Source organism: Echinops telfairi, unplaced genomic scaffold, assembly GCF_000313985.2.
Source record: "Echinops telfairi isolate 266 unplaced genomic scaffold, ASM31398v2 ScPeMD7_7400;HRSCAF=8409, whole genome shotgun sequence".
Classification (NCBI taxonomy): Eukaryota; Metazoa; Chordata; class Mammalia; order Afrosoricida; family Tenrecidae; genus Echinops; species Echinops telfairi.
Window position 1 is genome coordinate 58,359,571 of NW_022111300.1, and position 19,954 is coordinate 58,379,524.

The 19,954-nt window shown below is 57.7% G+C and overlaps 2 protein-coding genes across 2 annotated transcripts in view; both read left to right on the plus strand.

Annotated features, from left to right (window-relative positions):
• Positions 1-2,311: 2,311 nt before the first annotated feature.
• CNDP2 (carnosine dipeptidase 2) lies at positions 2,312-12,720 on the plus strand. The gene is made up of 11 exons (XM_004715919.2): positions 2,312-2,445; positions 3,178-3,321; positions 6,436-6,598; positions 8,095-8,183; positions 9,420-9,620; positions 10,094-10,178; positions 10,267-10,427; positions 10,662-10,826; positions 11,289-11,430; positions 11,602-11,749; positions 12,197-12,720. Exons 1-11 carry the CDS (start codon positions 2,386-2,388, stop codon positions 12,264-12,266), a joined length of 1,428 nt encoding a protein of 475 aa, XP_004715976.1. The 5' UTR covers positions 2,312-2,385; the 3' UTR covers positions 12,267-12,720.
• Positions 12,721-19,825: 7,105 nt separating this feature from the next.
• LOC101638029 (beta-Ala-His dipeptidase) overlaps positions 19,826-19,954 on the plus strand; it is a 44,884-nt gene continuing 44,755 nt past the window's right edge. Inside the window, exon 1 of the mRNA XM_045296139.1 lies at positions 19,826-19,908. Coding sequence (XP_045152074.1) covers positions 19,885-19,908 — 24 coding nt within the window. The 5' untranslated portion in view covers positions 19,826-19,884. The remainder of the gene's footprint in view (positions 19,909-19,954) is intronic.

The following is a 19,954-nucleotide window of genomic DNA, read 5'->3' on the forward strand; positions in this document are numbered from 1 at the left end:
CCCACCTGCCGTCACCCTGGAGGTCCATCCAGGGGTCCCTAGACCTCAGATCCTCAGTGAGCCCCCTGTGTACAGGAAACCCTGGACCTCAGAGGGACCCCACACACATGTCCTAGACTAGCCTGCAGAAAGCCCCACCTGAAGGGCCCCATCAAGGAGCTCCCTGCTAGAGGAGACCCAGCTTAAGAGCCATCTGCACCCCAGGCCCCACCCTCAGTGAAATCTGTCAGGGTGACTCCAGGAACATCCAGGTGGTCACATCCCATAGATCCCCTCCCACCCACTGAGCGGAGTGCTGGGTACTTGCGCTTGGCCCAAGTGCAGCTCCATGGTCCCCTGGTTTTTAGGGGCCCCAAGGACTGGAGAGGGTCCAGCTGGATAGCTTCAGGGTAGGGCCCCTAGCACCCCCAGCCAACATAGACGGGAGCTGAGACAGGGGAGACCCCTGGCCACCAGATTGGTCTATAGCAGGCCACTTCCTCATCAGCCTGGTTCCGAACCATCCGCACTGCTTAGGTCAGATTCCAGAGGTTCACCCCAGTGCTGCGTGAACACCCACCTGGTTGAGGCCCTCCCTGTCTTGTCTTCGAGACATTTACGGCCCCGGGACAACCTAAGCTCACTGCCTCAAATGACCCCACAGGGACAGGGTAGACCTGCCCAAGGCTGTGTGTTTTACTGAAGCAGAAGCAGACTGTCCCGTCTGGGAAGCAGCTGGTGAGGCTGAATAGCCGTCTTTTCAGTTAGCAACCAAACACTTTAGCCAGTGTGCCACCAGGGCTCCTTAGGGCAGGGTGTCTCCAGGCCCTTTTGTAGAGCTGCACCCATGGGGAAACATCTCCCCTGGGCCAATGGGAATTGCCTACCCGTTTTGGTGGTTTGTACTATTGTAGGGGACAAAAGAGCCTCCACCTCTCCTGTGAAATTTGCAGAGAACACCCCTGAAATCTTAAAGACACCTCGTCCAGTGGCGGGAGGCCATTAGCAGGAAGTCACAGCGATGGCCAGGGGCTTACAGAGAATTGGGGGCTTAAACAGGACGCAGCCTTGAGGACAAAGGAAGCTGTTGCAAAGCAGGATTGGAGCCATGAGTGTGAGACAGAAAAGTGGGCAAGAGTGGCCCAGTCCCCTCCGCCCAGGGTCGTCAGGAGCTGCCCAGTATCCTAAAGTTCCGCCAGAGACACACTGAGGCAAGGTGCCGCAGCTTGGGCACCCCTCCCTGGACTGGCTAAGACAGGTAGCAGTCCTCGTTCTCACCCTGGCCTGAGGGCAAAGGAAAGTCACTTAGCTGGTTAAAAGGCTGAAGGAATTCAACTCCAAACTCACTCGCTGCCAACGAGTAAATGCTGACTCCTGCGGATTCTGTGCAGATTTAATCCACGTAGAGACTCAAAATTGGATTTGGGGTTTTCACTGTTACCAGAAGCCTTCCGCAAACAGTGCTCAGACATTAAACTCTAATATAGTACTCAGACTGGAAGCCAGGTGTGGGCATTTCTTCACCATGTGTCTACACCTTCAAAGCCAAAACCAATCTCCCTGCCACCTAGTCAATGACCGCTCATGGAGTCCCAATAGGGCATGGTAGAACTGCACCTGTTTCTCAGACTGTCACTGTACGGAAATAGAAAACCTCATCTTACTCCTAACAAGCAGCTGGTGGTTTCGAACTGCAGACCTTGGGGATTGCAGCCCATCACATAACCAATATGTCACCAGGGATCCTGTATATACCCCATTGCTCTGCAGGAATCTTCAGCTCCCCGCTCCATGGCAGCTGCTCTTTATCCTGAAAGGACAAGGTTTTCTTTTGTTCAACCTGGCACACCGCCTTTATCGCATAATTAGATGTGGCTCCACTGGCGCATATACAGGGGGCCCATCTCATGACTCTGGCCCTGAGGGAGGGCAGCAGGGCTGGGGGAAAGGGGAGAGAGCCCCTGGCAGAACCTGCTTTGCCAGGATTAATGGGGTGAGCAGCGTGATGGCCCACGTGCCAGCTGGTGGTGGGTCTGCTTACTCCCTGAAGGAGGTGTGCTGTTGGGGTCGCCCCGCCTCTGTGTGGAGCTTGGGAGCTAGTGGTGGACATGGCTGCTGCGGCCCAGAAGCCTTTGTCCTGGGAGCAGGCTGTGCTCTGGGTCCCGGTCAGGTGGGATCAGGTGGTGTATGTCCTGTCACTGTGGTGACGCCAGAAGCCTCGCCTCCAGCCCAGCCACCTCCTGGAGAAACACCCCATCACTTCCTGGATGATTCTCGTGATCCTGTCACAATGCTGACCCCACCCTGCAGGCGGGGTTTCACTTTTAAATGCTCTTCAGCCCTGCTGGCCTCAAGCACATACACTGCCCTTCCTCTTAGGAGCAGCCAGCTCTGTGAGCCAGCAAGATGTCGGCCCTCCAGGACCTGTTCCGGTACATTGACGAGAACCAGGACCGCTACGTGAAGGTAAGTCTGTGCCCTGCCCTGCGGCCCACCCCAGGACTCCGGGAGGCCACCCGACTGCTGCTCAGAGACTACACTGGTCACGGGACCATCCCCTCATCTCCACGACACAGCAGAAGTTACCCTGGTGGCTTTTAGCCTCAGGACCCCATGAAGAAGATGTCTAGGACAGCCACACTAAGCAGATAAAATGGGGGGGGGGTGTCACCTCCCCAGCACTTCCTGGTGCTGGGGTACCACAGGCCACAGGACCAGTGTGCAACATAGCCTGTCCCGTTTATGGCTCCAGGATGCTTCAGGGACTCACTGCTGGGTTGTGTACAGATCTGGCTGGGGCTTTAGGTGTAGGTCATGTTTTGATGGTGTTCTCAGACCAGTGTGAGATGAAGAAATGAAACCTTGGGGACTGTGATCACTGTGAGAGGACACATGGCTGACATGCTCTTTGGACTGGCTGGCTTTCACTTTCCTCTGGCTGCCGTGCCGCAGGGCGGGCGGGAATACTTTCTGTACCTTCATCTCCGGCCTTGGGGTTACAAATCCTGCTCCGGCTGCTGCTGCCCTGGGCACCCAGTCAAGCCCACAGGATGGTCTCAGATCTCGGAACAGAAAGTGAGCATGGTGGACTGCTGGTAACCGACTGCCCCCTGGCCGGCCAGCGGGGTGGGAGCCAGTCCTTCTGCCCCCTGCAGGCGTGCCTCTCTAGCCCCGCCTCTGCTGCTTCCCCACACACAGAAACTGAAGGAATGGGTGGCCATCCAGAGTGTGTCCGCGTGGCCCGAGAAGAGAGGAGAGATCAAGAGAATGATGGAGGTGGCGGCCGCCGACATCACCAAGCTTGGGGGCTCCGTGGAGCTGGTGGATATCGGGATGCAGACGGTATGGGGGCACGGGGTAGGGGTGCATGGGTGGGGTATGACCCACGTGAGACAAAAGGACGTTCAGGGTAGCATCAGCTACGTTCCACTTGCCCTCCACCATCACTCACCCAAATTCCCCCACCCACCGGGCTCTGCTCAGCCACAACGGGGAGCCCCTCCTCGGGAGAGTGAACAGAGCGTGGCAAGTTCTGAACGGATCTTCAGCCTTAGAGGGAGAGTGAACAGGGTGTGGCAAGTTCCGAAGGGATCTTCAGCCTTAGAGAACCGGCTTGGCTTTACCGAAGACAGGAGGGCTGCTTCGGACACTGGCAATGCAGCGCCGTTTCTCCTGTTGGAACAAGAACAGGGGCTATGGCTCTCGGCGTTTTTCTCCAGGAGGGAGCCGTGCTTCAGGTTTTCGAGAGCGAGCCATGGTCATGTTCCTTCTACCCTGTCCAACAGAGTCGCTGGGCGTTGCAGTGGACTCAGTGGCAATGATGTTAGCATTCTGCCATATTTGCTTCCCCCAAATCTTTAAAAAACGAATTGCAGCATAGTAACTTTGACCTCTTCCATTTTCTATACCTTTTTTGTAAAGGGGGTGTTTTATTTTGTAACCATAACATCTGTGATGCCCCACAAAATTATGAACAGCTCGTTAGTACCCTCTTATGGTAGTTACATAATCTCATGTCAACTTGAAGAGGTATAAAACGGTAGGGGTTATTCAACCTGTTAGGTCACAGCCTTCTGGTGCCTCCTTGTGGGCGTGGCCTTCTTATAAGAAAGGTCCTGGGACCCTCCCCCTCTCTCGGCTTTCAACTTCCTGCTGACTGAACCTAGTTGTTGCCAGAACTGTGGAGGTGTTACTACCGCTACTGGATCCACATGACTGCACCCCTGGCCTGTGATATTCCTGCATTCTGCATCATTGCGTGTGGCTGCGTGAGTCTACAGAGGGACTTAGGGATTGTATCAGACTTAGGGACTTGAGTTGGACTGGGCTGGAATGTGTTCCTGGTATGTAATTATTTCCTGTTGTACAGCTCTTTCTCACACATTAAAAAAAAAGTTACCGATGACTGCTAACCACAAGGTTGGCGGTTCAAAACCACTAACCTCCCAGTGGGAGAACAGTGAGGCTGCCTGCCTCCATGAAGGCTTCCAGCCTCGGAAACCCCGTGTGTGGTGTGGGGGGGGCGGGGGAGGGAGGTGTCACTCACTCCAAACCAAACCCACAGCCATCAAGTTGATTCCGCCGGATAGCAACGCCACGGAACTGAGGCCGTGAGTCTTTACAGGAGTCTCACCGGCGTCCTGTGGAGCAGCTTGTGGTTCCAACCTGCTGACTGTGGGGTTAGCAGGTCAACTCACGACTGACACACCTCTGGAGCTCCTCCCTGTCCTGTAGGCTCGTTGTCAAATAGCAGCGGGGTTGCTTTTGAGTTGGCTTTAGTGGGAAGGAGCCCTGGTGTGGGTCATACACTCCTGGTGGTCAGCACTTCGAGCTCACCAGCTGCTCCAAGGGCAAAAGATGAGGCAATTTCCTCCTGAAAAGATTTACCGTCTCGGACACCCCAAGGAGCAGCTCCGCTCTGCGCAATGGGATGCTCATGAGATTGGGGATGGTCGTTGTGAGCCCAAATGGAAGAGGTGGCAGTGGTTCAGATTTTAGTGTTGGTCCATTTCAGGTGTGTCCGTCTTGCCGCCAAGTGGTAGCCCACCATGCCCCCAGGACCCCTTGAGATACAGTATTTTATTGAATGAGGGTGTATTTCATGCTATCCCTTCTCAGAGCCTCTGCGGGGTTCATCTCCCTCTCCCGTCCCGGTCCTTAAAGTCGGGTATCCTGTGGAAGCCCCCTCCCAGCTCTTTGCTTGCAGTACCTTGTCACTGCCATGCTTGCCCTGGGAGGTGGGGACCTTTTCCACAGCTGGGCTGGGACACAGTGGCTATTTTTTCAAGGTGGAGACCGTGGGCTTGGTGTGAAAGTTGGCAAAGACCAAAGTCCCATCAAAACCAAAATGCACTGCAACCGAGTGACAGGCTCTTCTGCTCAAGGAGCAGCTAGTGGGTTTGAAGTGCTGACCCTGAAGTTAGCAACCCAGCCCCTTTATCCACTGTACCCCCAGAGCCCCTTAAGCCCCAAACCAAACCCACTTCCACCAAGTCACGCCAACTCATAGCAACTCTATTGGACAGGGTAGAACTACCCCAGTGAGTTTCTGAGACCATGACTCTATGGGAGTAGAAAGCAGAGTGGCTGCTGGTTTCAAACTGCTGACCTAGCGGATCGCAACCCCATGTATAGTTACTACTATGCCTCCAGGACTCTTGTTCCAGGGCCCGGGGCCCTTTGGGGGTAAAAGTTGATGAGCCTCCACTTGTAGCTAGAAAGATCCCAAACTGCCGTCCTGTGCCCTGCTCCCATGGGCTCTCAGGGGCTTGAGGCCTGAGAACAAAGCTCAGGAGATGCCCCCTCGGAGCTCAGTGGAGTGCCGCTCAACCCGAGTGCCCACTAGACTTCCCCACTCCCCGGTGGGCAGTTCAAACCAGCAGCGTACTGTTGCTTCAGGAAATGGCTCGCTGAGCCTCATTCCCAGGCTACCTCCATGGTCTGTCTGTCACCTAAAGCTCACCTGACTACAGGTGGTGGGGAACATCACCCAGCGGGTGTGTTCTGGATGATAGGAAAGTAAAGTTTTGCTACATGGACCTTGGAGGTGCAGTGGTTACATACGATGGTCTGCCAACCACAAGGTCAGCAGTTCTAAACCACCAGCCACTCTGTGGGAGAAAGACGAGGCTTTCTACTCCTATAGAGAGTTACAGTCACAGGAACCCACAGGGACACTCTTACCCTGTCCTATAGGGTTGCTGTGAATCGGAATCAATTCGCTGACAGGGTTTGGGGAAGCTTTGCCAGGAGCCAGGGTGGCACGGTGGGTTCAAAATACCAGCTGCTCCTCAGGCTTAAAGTGAGGCTGCCGGCTTCTGTAAAGATGGTACCTGGGCCAGCCCTTCCCTGCCCTACACGGTCGCCCCGTGCCGGCCGTTTTGCTAATTGAGGGCATAGAGGATGAATGGAAATAGCTTCAGCACTGACCTCCTGGTCTATCCTCCTGCCCTCCAGCTCCCTGACGGCTCCAAGATACCCCTCCCCCCCGTCCTGCTGGGCAAGCTGGGTTCGGACCCCAAGAAGAAGACGGTGTGTGTCTACGGGCACTTGGACGTGCAGCCGGCAGCCCTGGAGGATGGCTGGGACAGCGAGCCCTTCACGCTGACCGAGCGCGATGGTAGGAGCCGCCCCATCCCTGCACCCCCCAGACCGCCCTGCGCGTCAGTGACGTTCCTGGGACCCAGGCCCGGGGGTGTGAGGGTAGGCGCCAGGCCCTGGGGCCTTGAACCCCCAGACTGCCCCACTTGGTCACCAAAGGTCTCCACGAGCCTCCTGGCTCTGACCTTTCCTGCTCAGGTCATCTCTGACTTTACCTGGAACCAGGAAGTGTCCCATAGCTAGCTGACACATGCCACACAGCAGCCCCACAGGGTCAGCAAGGTCAACATTCACCCTGAGGGAGAAAGAGGAGCCTGTCTTCGCCATAGAGACTCAAGTCTTGGGAGCCCCCAGGGGCGGTTCTGCTCCACCCTGTAGGGTCCATATGGGTCTGAATTTGCTCCAAGACATGGGTTTGGTTTGAGGGGTTTTGAGGTGCCTTCTTTCACATGGATCATGCCCTCCTCAGCCTGGGGCTCTGCCCATCACCCGCTCCCTCAGTCCCCCAAACCTGTCTCCTAGTCCCCTAGTAGCCGCTGAGGAGACAAGGTCAGACAGACACACCCTCCTCATAGACTTACCCCCAACCCCCTACCAAGATGCAAGATGCTGCCTCCCTCACCCTCATCAAGCAAAGCCCCAGAGGGTAGGGATGGAGTTGTGACCATCTTTGCAAAGCGCCTTGGTCAATGGCTGCTGCCCTGAGGGCTGGCAAGGAGAGCCCTGCTGGAGAAAGTGTCACCCCCGATGCGCAAGGGTGCCCGCCTTGGCAGCCCTGCCGGTGGAATGGGTCTGATGGCTGGGCTCTAGACCCCGGTTTGGTGTTACCACACAGAACAGGGTGGGAGGCTTGTCATGGTCTTCAGTGCAGACAGCAAGAGGATGAGGATGGTGCAGGACCAGGCAGTGTCCCGCTCCGCCTGCGCCAGGCACTGGCCACAGGGCGCTCGGCTAAGGCAGCATTGGTGAAAATTTGCCAGGGGAGTTTCTGAGGCCACTGTGGCCTTGAGCCAGCCTCTCCTGGGCTGGGTCCTGTTGAAAAATCTAAGCTGACATGGAATGCAGAAAGGTGGCTTTCTGGAGAGGGCTTAGCCCTTGGTTCACCGACCGGGTCATTGGAGGGAGGAGGGTGCTCACCCCTGGCCTCGAGCCGGGCTGAAGGGGACAGATGGAGATGGGCAGCCCTTCTGCTTCCAGGGTGACCTGAGAGTCCTCCGCACCGTCCTCACACGGGGGTCGAGATGGGGCTCCTGCTTCTGACCCGGGCCTCACTCCCTCCCCCCTTGCCTCAGGCTGCTTCTGGTGAATCAGTCTACCTCGCAGTCCAGCACGGAAGCCCGGGGCTGCCCATTCAAAACAGGGAAGAGCCCAGGTGGTCCCAGGACCTAGGGTGCCAGGCTGATGACAGGGGGGCGGGGGGGTTAAGGCTTGGTCGGTCACTGGCGTTGAGCCCCTAGGCTGTTCCCCAGGGCACCTGTGCGGGCAGCCCACCCACCTACCCCACCCTGTCCCCAGGGAAGCTGTACGGGAGAGGCTCCACAGATGACAAGGGCCCGGTGGCTGGCTGGATGAATGCGCTGGAAGCTTTCCAGAAAACAAGCCAGGTGCGGACACTGCTCACAGAACAGCTCGCGCGGTCAAGGTCTGGGAGGTGGGCCGCGGCCCGCTCTAGGCTGCGCCTGCACAGGGGACTCAGCCCAGGGTGGCGGAGCATACATGAGGCATTGAATGGTTTCACAGGCGGCCAAAGGTCCTGATAGCCAAATGGTGTGACCTACTCGTGGGCTTGCCCCATGCAATGGGTGCTCAGTCAGCATTGCAAGATCTCTACTCAGCACCCCCCTTTGCCCCCTGTTGGCAAGGGGGCTCCTCTCCCTTGCCCCCTCCCGGGTCTGTGTGCCTGGGAGGGCACTGACTCCCCGTGGTGGCTCTGCCCCAGTCAGCACTGCACTCCGGGGTTTCCCTGGCTGGTTTGCAAACGTAGATCGCCAGGCCTTTCTGATGCAACACCTCTGGGCGCACTGGGACCTCCCACCATCTTCTCAGTGAGCTAGCTGCCAGGCTCCCACAGATCACAGCTCATCTCACGGGAGGGGTGTGATGCCCAACTGGATCTCACCTCACCCAGCGCTTGGGAATCTCAGGGTGGGTAGCTCAAACCTCCAGCCGCTCCCCAGGGGAAAAGTGAGGCTTTCTGCTTCCAGACTGGCGACCTGGGAACCTGTGTGGAGCCACTCTTTACATGGTTTAGGGGTTCCTATGCCCAAAAGGAGGAGCCCCTGGTGGCACAGTGGTGACCTGTCGGATTACTGACCTCAAAAGTCAGCAGTTCAAAACCACCTGCTGCCCCACAGGAGGAAGATGAGGCTTCTCTGCTCCCGTAAAGAGTGACGGTCTTGGAAACCCACAGGGATAGTTCTGCCCTGTCCTGTAGGGTCTCTGTGATCCATGCCAGTGTGTTTGCAGTTTGGGGGTGTCAATCAGGAGCCCAGAGGCGCAGGGGTTAAGCACTCCCTTACTGAAAGCTGGGCAGTTTGCTTCCCTTCCCCCACCCACCACCCAACCCTGCCAGCTCGGGAGAGAAGGCTGAGACTGGTTGGTCTGCACTTGCTCCAAGCAGCATCCTCATGGCAGGGAGTATGGAGGTGGGGCCTCCGTTTCTGGGCTCTAGGCATCGGTTGTAGTTCTCATGAGCTGGGACGGGGCTCGCCGTTAAGAGGCAGGTCCTGGAAGCAGGAGGGCATGTTGCCTCCGTATGGAGGGGAGGGCAGGGGAGCAGGCAGGGGGCGGGGTACTTTGCCCCAGAGGTTTCATGTCAAGAACCCACAATCCCTTGGCAGGAGGTCCCTGTCAACGTGCGCTTCTGCCTGGAGGGCATGGAGGAGTCCGGCTCTGAGGGGCTGGACGAGCTCATCTTCGCCCGGAAGGACACCTTCTTCAAGGATGTAGACTACGTCTGCATCTCCGACAACTACTGGCTGGGCAAGAAGAAGCCGTGCGTCACCTACGGCCTGCGGGGCATCTGCTACTTCTTCATGGAGGTGCCCTGCCTGAGATGGGCTCCCGGAGCACCCTCCCGCAGCCTTTAGCCCGCAGTCCAGGGCAGGGCTGTCACGGGCCCACACAGAGTGGTTGTCCCCTAAGCATGCAGTCCCTGCCCCCTCAGAGAGGAAAGCCGCGGAGCTTTGAGTCTTAGGGCTCAGGGCCGAGAGCGCATCCCCCTCAGTAGCCCCAGAGGAGTGAGGTCAGGGCAGGAACTGCTGGGGATCTCCAGCCAGGGTGGCCTCAGCCTTCCCCCTTGAAATGGCTGCAGGGCTCCAACTGCCGGCCTTTCCGTCCATCCGTCGCCCATGCTTACCTCCCTGCCCCATGGTACCCAAAGAGGGGCGGGCGGGCAGTTTTCTGGGGGACAGGGTCTCCCCTCCCCCAGGGCTGCTGTCTGTGCAGAGTCCTCGCTCTGCAGCCTCTCTGGCCCCTGTTTGAGACGGCCCCCACGAGTCCCCTCTGTCCTCAGGTGGAGTGCAGCAATAAGGACCTGCACTCGGGTGTATACGGGGGCTCCGTGCACGAGGCCATGACCGACCTCATCACGCTGATGGGTGAGTGCTCCGGCAGGACAGGGCAGAGGCTCCAGCACGTGCAGCGGGCCGTCCAGTCCCTGTGCTGACTGCAGCTGCCCGCCCCCAGGCTCCATGGTGGACCGCAGGGGCAAGATCCTCATCCCGGGCATCAACGAGGCGGTGGCCCCCGTGACAGACGAGGAGCTGGCGCTCTATGACAACATCGACTTTGACATCAGCGAGTACTCCAGGGACGTGGGTGCCCAGACGCTCCTGCACAACTGCAAGGTGCCTCTGGCAGGCTGTCCCCGGGTCTGAGCACTGGGGGGTCCGAGGCAGTGTTGTGGGGCAGTAGGGGGGTGTCAGGTGTGCAGGGTCCTCCGCAGGAAGCACGTTCATACAGCTCCGGGCTGCTTGGGCTGCAGCCTCGAGGGGCTGGGGCAGGTCGAGACCAGGTGCCCAGCACCCCATGGGGGGAGGCCTGTGTGGCTGGCGGGAGATCCAGGCATCCACCTCCCACAGAAAGACATCCTGATGCACCGTTGGCGGTACCCGTCGCTGTCCCTGCACGGCATTGAAGGCGCCTTCTCCGGGGCCGGAGCCAAGACCGTCATTCCCCGCAAAGTGGTGGGCAAGTTCTCTATCCGCCTGGTGCCCAACATGACACCAGAGGCCGTCAACGAGCAGGTAGGCGGGGCCTGGGACCCGGAGACTGGGAGGAGGGGCTCTGGGTGGTGACCAGGGCTTGGGCTACAATGTGGGCCTGGGCGATGTTACTGATTCAGGGCACATTGATAAGCCAGCTCCCATCCTAAACTGTCCCTGCTGAGGCTCCAGGTGACCTTCTGTGCCAGGTCCCTGGGCGGCCTGGCTCAGTGCCCAGCTGGAGACCCTCAGCTCCTGACAAGGAGGAGAGAGGAATGAAGGCAGCATCTGTGCCCTCTCAACACCCCCCCACCCCCCACCCCGGGTCTAACGGGAGCTTGACCTGGGCCGTGTGCACAGCCAAGAGCTACAGAGTTGGACATGATGTCTATTTCATCCTTGGCCCTGGAGGGAGCAGGGTGCAGGGCCTGAGGCTTGGCTAGACTGGAGGCCCAGACTGAGTGCTGGCCTCACACCACCTGGTCTTTGCCCTCGGCCTCCCAGGTGACCAACTACCTGACCAAGAAGTTTGCGGAGCTGCAGAGCCCCAACAAGTTCAAGGTGTCCATGGGCCACGGCGGGAAGCCCTGGGTGTCGGACTTCAACCACCCCCACTACCTGGCTGGCAGGCAGGCACTGAGGACAGGTGGGTGCAGCTTGCAGATAGGGAGCCTGGCTCTGGGGGGCCATGCTCACACCCCTGGCCACGGGCAGTTCTGTCCCAGGGTGGCCCCTTGTAGGGTCTGGGCTCAAAGTTGGAGTCACATGACAGACCCACGGTGCCGCAGGCTGACCGTTCCGTTTGCCCCGCCCACAGTGTTTGGCGTGGAGCCTGACCTGACCCGGGAGGGCGGCAGCATCCCCGTGACCCTGACCTTCCAGGAGGCCACGGGCAAGAACGTCATGCTGCTGCCTGTAGGCTCTGCCGACGACGGGGCCCACTCCCAGAACGAGAAGCTCAACAGGTGGGGCCCCGGCACTGATAGGGTGGGGAGGGAGTCCAGGAGAGGGCCGCCCAGCGCTGCTGCGGGCACCCCTGGGTGTCTCTTGCTGCTCCTAGACCCACAAGCTTGACGCACACAGACGGGCAGTGTGTGGGCTCTGGTGGAGGGTAGCCCATTCAGGACGGGGAGTTCTATCTGGAATTGTCCAGGAAGACAGGAATACAGGGCCCAGCTCAGGGTGATGGGTAGGGTAGGGACTATTTCAGTTGTCATTCTGTCTTCCCCCAAATTTAAAAAAAATGCACGTCTCTCCAACTTCCTATCACCGGCCATAATTAACCTGAGTTGAAGCTTTGGGGCAGGGGGGATATAAGGAAGCGGGTGGGTGGGCTGCACACCAGGAGAGCTGGGCTTCGGGTGTTACCTGCCCCCCACCCCCGACACCATGGTCGCTTCTCTTCTCCACAGACACAACTACATCGAGGGGACAAAGATGCTGGGCGCCTACCTGTACGAAGTGTCTCAGCTGAAGGACTGAGTGCCCAAGGCCAGGGTGTGAGCCCACCCCGCACCCCCCCACCCCCGACAGCACCACTCTGCCCCTGCCCCACACCCACCCCCAGCACCTACCTGCCTGCCGCACACTAGCCTGGGTGCGGCTGTTCCCGGAGTGCTCCCCCTGGCACCAGGGCTCACCGCCTGGTCCGGCCTCAGGTGCTCAGGACTCCATGGCCAGCTCCAGAGGCCAGGGTCTTTCAGTAGGAAACTGGTGGTTTCTGGGTGGAGCTGACCTGGGCATGGCACTCAGCCCCATGAGGCCAGCCACCAGGGCCCTCCCTTGGCTGCAGAGCGACCTCCCCTTGACCCTGGCACCTTAGGCCTTTCCCATGGACCTCACCCCTCACCTGTTCTGTCCACCTCCCCACTCAGAACAGCTGAACGCTGTCTGTCCTTCCATCTCCCACCTGCTACTGAATAAAGAGTGAACATGCCAACAGGTCCCGCTCCCTAATGCACAGTGGGGTGTGCTGAAAGTCAGGGGGTTGGTCTCTAATGCACAGTGGGGTGCGCTGGGAGGCAGGGAGGCCGGACCCTTGAATAGTGGGGTATAATGGTAGGTGGGTTCATTGCGTTAACTCCTGAGCAGTAAGGAGGGGCAGGCGGGGGTCCAGGAGACGATGTCTGGAAACCTCTGCCCCCATGGTGGTGGTGGGGATCCACTTCTTACAGTGAAAAGTGCCCCCTCCACACCCTGCTGCTATGTCATAGAAAGCCAGAACCAGCCAAGGTCAGTGATGGGGGCTGCTGGTCCCCAGATTGGGGAGACCAGAGTGCACCCCGCAAGAAGTGGCACTGACCAAGGGCATGATTCCAGCACCCAGCCGGAGCCCCGAGCCTGTAGCAACTCCTGATGCAAATAGTCTGGTCCCGAGGCCACCACAGGGTGCCTAGAGCAGGAAATGTGGTCCCTGATATGTAGGGAGCGGGAGGTCAGTAGAGAAAGTACACCCCCAACTACCAGGCATGGTTTGTGAACATCCATCCTTTCACTGGACCCGGACACACACAACACAGTGCGTTACTCACCGGAACCAGCCCCACTGCCATCAGGATGGTCCCCACACAGGAGGCCCAACTCTCCCTACCGTTAGCAGACCAACAGCACCACCACCCACTCAAAGCTTCCAGGACAGAAGTGACAGCTCCCTGGCACACCTGATTAGTGCCACAGGTGAGGGGGTTAAATGGGACTCTACCCCCTGCTGGTCTCTCTTAAACAGGAAGGTCCAAGTAGGTGGACTGTAAGCTTTGACTAAGTGTGCCCACACCTTAGCTGAGGAGACCCAGAAAATAACCCCCTGAGGCCTTAGGATGCCAGCAGGGGGTGGAATGGGGGGCAGCATGCCCGCCCAGCCTGTTCACAGGACTTGGTGCTTGTCCCCATGCAGTGCCTGCTCAGCAGCCCAGAGGGCAGCGGATGGAAACTCTACCATGCCGCCGTCATGCGCTGCTGGAGCTCAATCTTCGCCAGCGGGGCTCCTTTCTCCCCATTCCTAGGCTTTGTTTGAACGAGCACCTCATGGTTCACACACAGGCCCTGCATGAGCACAGTCAAGTGTCCGGAATTCTCGTCGCTCAGTGTGATCTGTAGCATCTTGTGGTCTCCACAAATCCCTTTGCATAGTCAATAAAACACCTACCGCTTCCATGTTTTCAACCAAGATCCATCTGTTCAGGTCCCGCTTTCTCTTTGGAATTTCTGGCAGCTCCTTGTGAGGCGCCATCGTGGGACTAAGCACTGGGCAGCTACCCACAAGTTCAATGGTTCAAACTCACCAGCTGCGCCACATGAGAAAGATGGGGTTGTCTGTGCCCGTAAAGATGTCAGGTCTGGGAAACCCACAGGGGCAGACTTGCCCACAATGTTAGCTGCACGTGACACTCAGGTATTACTCAGTCCCTTCTGCCTTCTGCTGGGTCGCCTCTGGAAGGAGCGTGTAAGGGTCCTTTCCAGCCACTTGTCCAGATTTCTTGGCATAGGTGGGGCACAGCCCGCACTGCCTCTCCTTCCCTGTTGGAAGGAGCCCCATAGTTGGGATGTTATAAATCCCTGGAGTCACGTTTTTCCCCCCCGAATGCCTTCAGTGCAACTTGTACGACATCCTTCTATACCCTCAGTTCCTGATCATAGGAGACTTCCTGAAATGGTTGAACATCAACCAAAGATTTTTTGGTACAAAGCGTCTGCGTATCTTTCCGTCTTCCCTAGTACCTCCTGCATCGTTTGATTTCGTGCGCACTTTGCTGCTGTGAGGTGCTGTGGAGTCACGATGCTGCACACTGAATGCAGCCCTGGGTGGACCCATGGTTTCAGTGACCATGTCAATCACCTCGTTGAGAGGCCTGCCTTTCCCTGTCCGTCTACTTTATCCAGCTGTTTAACACTGCCCATAAAACCAAACCAAAAGCTGATGCTGACTCACAGCAACCCGGCAGGGCAGAGTGGAACTGCCCCTTTGGGTGCATGCCACTGTAACTCCTTACTGGGATGGAGAACAGGAGCAATCAATGGCCTGTCCACTCTCAGACCTATGTGAAGCCCCACCAGCGCCTTTTTTCGTTGACGTGGTCAATTCGGTTCCTGCATATTCCATCCGGGGAGGTCTGTGTGCACGGTCACCGTTCATGTTGCAATGATGTCCTTGGCCTTGCAGAGTTTGCTCATGTGGCTTCCAAGGTTACATCTGTCGCCAACGCCATGCTTCTCAACTCTAGGTCCTTCCTCTCTGTTTCCAATTTTTGTATTCCATTCAGCAGTGATTACCAATACATTTTGATTGCATGTGTGATCAATTTAAGACAGAAGAAGTTGGTAGAATCCTTTATTCTCTTCCTTTCTAGCTTTCATGGTTAGTGTATGAATTGAATGATAGTTGTGTTAACTGACTTCCTTGTAGGCTTGTAGCTATTCTTCGATCACAGACAGCTTTGTGCTTTACGACAGATCTTGAAATGTTCTCTTTGACGAAGAATGCAACACCATTCCTCAGTGGCCAGCATTGATCCATTTCAGCTCACTCATGCCTAGGCTGTCCATCTGTATCCATCCCATTTCTCTTGCTATGACCCCAGTTTTTCTAGACTCACTTCCGAATCCCACATTCCCATGACTAGTGGACGTTCACGGCGGTTTCTTCTTACTTTGGCACAGCAGGTGGAGGGTCTGAGAGCTTCGCTCTGTCGGAATCATGAAGATCGGCTGTGTGTTGAGGAGGCAGCCCTCCCCCTGAAGTATGCTGACTGCCTTGCGACCTGAGGAGCTCGTCTTTCTGCACGACGTCAGACAATGTTCACCAGGTTGTCAGTGGCTCATCCCTCGGGAGTGGGTCACCTCTTCCTGCTTGCAAGGCTCTCTGAGTCTGGAAGCTCTACTGAACCTGCTCAGCATGGGTGAGCCTGCTGGTCTTTGAAATACCGGTGGCTGCTTCCGGCATTACAGCAGCACACAAGCCACCACAGGAGGACAGACTGACAGGAATGATGAGTGAAGGATGCCCTCCTCTCAGTGGACATTCTTAGGGGTGCGAGTGGGGAGCGGCTGGCTGGGGAGACGTGCAGGGAGCTCAGAAGCAGGGGTCCGAGGCTTCCCTGTGAAAGGCCGGAGAGGACATGGTGCAGACCTGGCGGCCGTGACTCGAAGGCAGCACAGGTGACCTGCAGGTGACAGAGTGGCCATGCTCCGGGAAACAACGAGCTTGCAGACCCGGAAATGAGAATCGCATGCACTGGAGAAGCTCCTTTGTGGAGTTTTTTTGAGTGCTTGTTTGTTTTCAACTTCTTTGGAAAATGTAAAGCCACTCTTAGGTGGGAGGCGGGGGTTGGGCTGAGCAGTAGCCTCCATCCTCCTTGGGCTGGGAGGAGCTTGGGCACGGTGAATGCAGGGAGCAGTCTCCTGAGATTGAGCCCCCGGGAAGAGGCCCCTGCCTCGGCTGAGCTCCATGCCTTCACTGGAGCATGCTGGATGAGAAGGGGCCACAGAATGTGCTGGAAATTCACCCTTCGGGTGCCAAGGAAAGGGGCAAAGTGGACGTCTTGCTGGTGCCTGTTGTTACCTTTCTCAGGGTGGGGTGGGCGTGTCAGTGAGCTGTTGGCTTCTGGGGCTGCTGACTGCCAGGCTCTGGGAGCACAGACCCCAGGAGGAAGCTGTCATTGCGCTGTCTGGCCTGCCTGTGCGCACCTCTCCAGACCTGGGCACCCCAAGCCGAGTTGCTGCTGGTGGTGGAGTGGCCACTTCACACTGGGGGTCTGTAGGATGGCAGCCGGCCTGTCCAAACAATCCACATTGATAAATACCCAGACCAGAAAGCCAAACTGACTGCCATCAGGTCAGTGCCGACATAGTCACCCTATAGGACAGGGCAGAACTGCCCCTGGAGGTTTCCAGGACTAACTCTCTATGGGAGTAGAAAACCTCATCTTCCGCCTGAGGAGCAGCTATGGTTTTGAACTGCTGACTTTGGGGGTTGCAGGCCAATGCCTAACCCGCCAGTTACACTTTTTGTCACCTTGGCTGGTCAGTTGACTTGTTAGCCAGAACTGGGACGGGAGAAGAGTGTCCTCCAACTGCTCCAGCACTTTCTAGAACCAGTGAGAAGTTGGAAGTCATTTCTCGTAGCTCCTCCCCAACACCCCTCACCCCCAACCCCCACCACCCTGCCCTGCCCCCTGGGCTCAGCTGCAGCTTCTGGAAAGAGGCTCCAATCTCCCCTCTCTCTTTAGCCCCTCCTGCTCCCTCTCCCTTTCCCTCTCTCCCCATCCCTGCTCTCTCCTTGCCCTCCGGCTGCCCCCTCCCCTGATCTCCTCCCAAGCCCTTCCCATCTTTGAGTCCCCCTCCCCCCACAAGCTGCTCCTAGCAACCCCACCCCCTATCAGTCAGTCCTTGGCTTGGGAAGAGCCCCGCCTCCAGTTCTCAGGACTACATTTTGGTGGATGAACGGAGACCTTGGAGGAGCAGAGCAGAAGGCTTGGTTCCGAGCGCAGGGGACATAGGCCTGACCTGCCACCACAGGATGTTACCCAGGAAGGAAAAGGAGAACCGGGAGCCACAGTTGTGGGAGCAGACTGTCTTAGGGTGAACTCTGAGAAAGGCCTTTCCAGGCTTCCAAGGAACAGAGTGTCCTTCTGGGACAGTCTGCAATCATTTCCTTCCTCGCGTAGGTCAGGACCATTACTAAATTCCATGGTGTAAGCAAGACCCGTGGGAGGGAGCAGTCAGCTCACACCCAGGGAGCAGAGCGCAGAATGGTCGGACCTTCAACCAAGATCAGGTGAACACTCTCTGCAGTCCCCCAGGAAACGCTGAGACTCAGCATCCTGCGGGTGTTCAGTTATACTCCCTCCAGCCAAGGATATTCTTGCTTCTTTGTTGGCCTTCAAAGAAATCGCCAGCAGAACCTTTGTGTGAGGTCTTGTCCCAGAGTGCAGGGCCCATATACACCTGCCTCCGGTGGAGTGTCCCCTCGGCTCGAGCCCCCTGCGCGCCCCACTGTGTCTTCCCTCGACCCCCTGTGCGGTTGGTAGCAAGGCTGGTACTCACACACCTTCCTTCCTACTGGGGCTCTGTGTTCACTTAAAGTCATCCATCCCAGCGTTCTCAACTTTCCTCATGCCGTGGCCCTTTAATGCAGTTCCTCATGTGGTGGTGACCCCACACCCATAAAATTATTTTCGTTGCTACTTCATCACTGTCATTTTGCTACTGTTATGAATCAGGTGACTCCTGTGAAAGGGTCATTTGACCCTCAAAGGGGTCGAGACCCACAGGTTGAGAACTGCTTAGCTATCCACATAGGTGCATATTTGTTTGTTTTCTGAGCAGACGGCATGCTCTCCAGCCTCCCTGACCCACAGAACCCCAGAGGAGTGGACACCTGCTGTGAGTGTGCATGGAGGGGGATGCGGGCACTAAAATGCACTTGCCACAAAGTGGATTCCAATTCAGAGCGACCCGATAGGATACAGGTTCCAGAACCAAACCCAACTCTGTACCCCCGAGTCCGTCTGAGTCACAGTGACCCCAAGGGACAGAGTAGAACTGCCCCTGTGGGTTTCAGAGGCTGTACATGTGCTGGGGAGCAGACAGCCTCATCTCCCTCCAGAGGGGCAAACCTCCAGGGTCCGGACTCAAAGCTCAAGTTGATGCCAGCTCATAGTGACCCGGAGGACAAGGGAGGAACTGCCGCCGTGGGTTTCTGAGCCTGTGACTCTTTCCGGGAGAAAAGAGCCTCCTCTTCCTCCCCAGGGACAAGCGAGCGAAGGCCCAATACCAAAGCCTGGAACGGCCAAATACGTGCTTCCCCGTCATGCCAGGGTCCCCGCAGGCAGCCCAGGGCCCAATCCTGTGGGGGCTGGAGGCGTCCCCTCTCCAGACATGCCTCTTCTCTAAGGTCTGGGGACCCGCCCAGGTGCGGCGGGACAGCGAACAGGAGAGAAACTTCCCAATCCTGATTGGGACCCCTGAGTGACTGTCCATCCACGCCCAGCGCCCTCTTGGGGCTCTCTGTAGCCGCCCATGGTCCCATCGAAAGGGAACCTGGAGGGGAGGTGGGTTGTGCATTGGACGGCTATCTGCACACTCCCAGGTCAACACCCCCAGTGGCTCCCGGGAGAAAGCCCGCTGCCTGCTCCCATAGAGAGTCACAGTCTCAGAGCCCTAAGGAGCAATTCTTCTGTCTCCCATGGTGTTGCTGTCTCAGAACTGACCCCACCACCAGGAGTGTGACGAGAAGTCCATTCACTGAAAGGCCTCTGTTCCATTTCTTGTCTGGGGAAGAGAAGGAAGGATTGAGATTCCATGCCCCCCCCCCCAATCTGCGTCTGAGTGACCACTCTGCCCTTCCTGTCCCTCTGTGGGCTGGGAAGGGGAGCCCAGGGGCTTGGTGTCACCCCTCAGGCCTGCTCCAGGGGCAACAGGTGTACCCCAGTCCCCTCAAGCACAGATCTGACTTGTTCATCCCCTCTTTGAGGCCTCAGGCCATGTCCAAAGATGCTGGACCCAGGAGAACTGACCTCCAGTGACCTGGGGCTCAGGCTGCAGCGAGCAGGGGTGACGGGATTCCGGGTAGGTTCCGGCTAGAAGAACTGTGTAGGTCCCCTCCAGTTCTGTTTATGAGGGTCCAGGACATAGGCTGCCACAGTTTGTGTCTTGTGATCCCACCCCCGCACTGACCCAGTCCACATAAGAGCCCCAGTACAGTGTTGTGGTCCAGAGGTACGCTGACGTTTTGAGAAGCACTCCTGGCCTTGGGTAGTCCACCCCCATGTCCTGGGGGCCCAGCCCACACCAGGGCCCCCCCGTCCAAGGACCAGCCCTCCCCCTGCCCAACCGATAGAGCATCTGGGCCGCCACACCCATCAGATGACTGCCACTACCTCATCCGTGTCTGTGTCTGAGGCGCCTTGTGGCTGGGATGCGCATCTCTGAAGCATCTTTGTCCCCAGACATGAATGGACCCTCTGTGCTGGCACATCCTCCACCTGGCAGCGGGCCAGGGGCAACATCAGAGAGGTATTTAATGGCGGGCCGGCCTTGGGGACCCCCTGCCCCTTCGTGCCAAGGCCCAAGACAACTGCTCCAGGCTCCCAGCTCCAGCCCAATGGACCCCAAGCTCAGGAGGATGGTGAGTACCAGGGGGCTCAGGAGGATGGTGAGTACCAGGGGGCTCA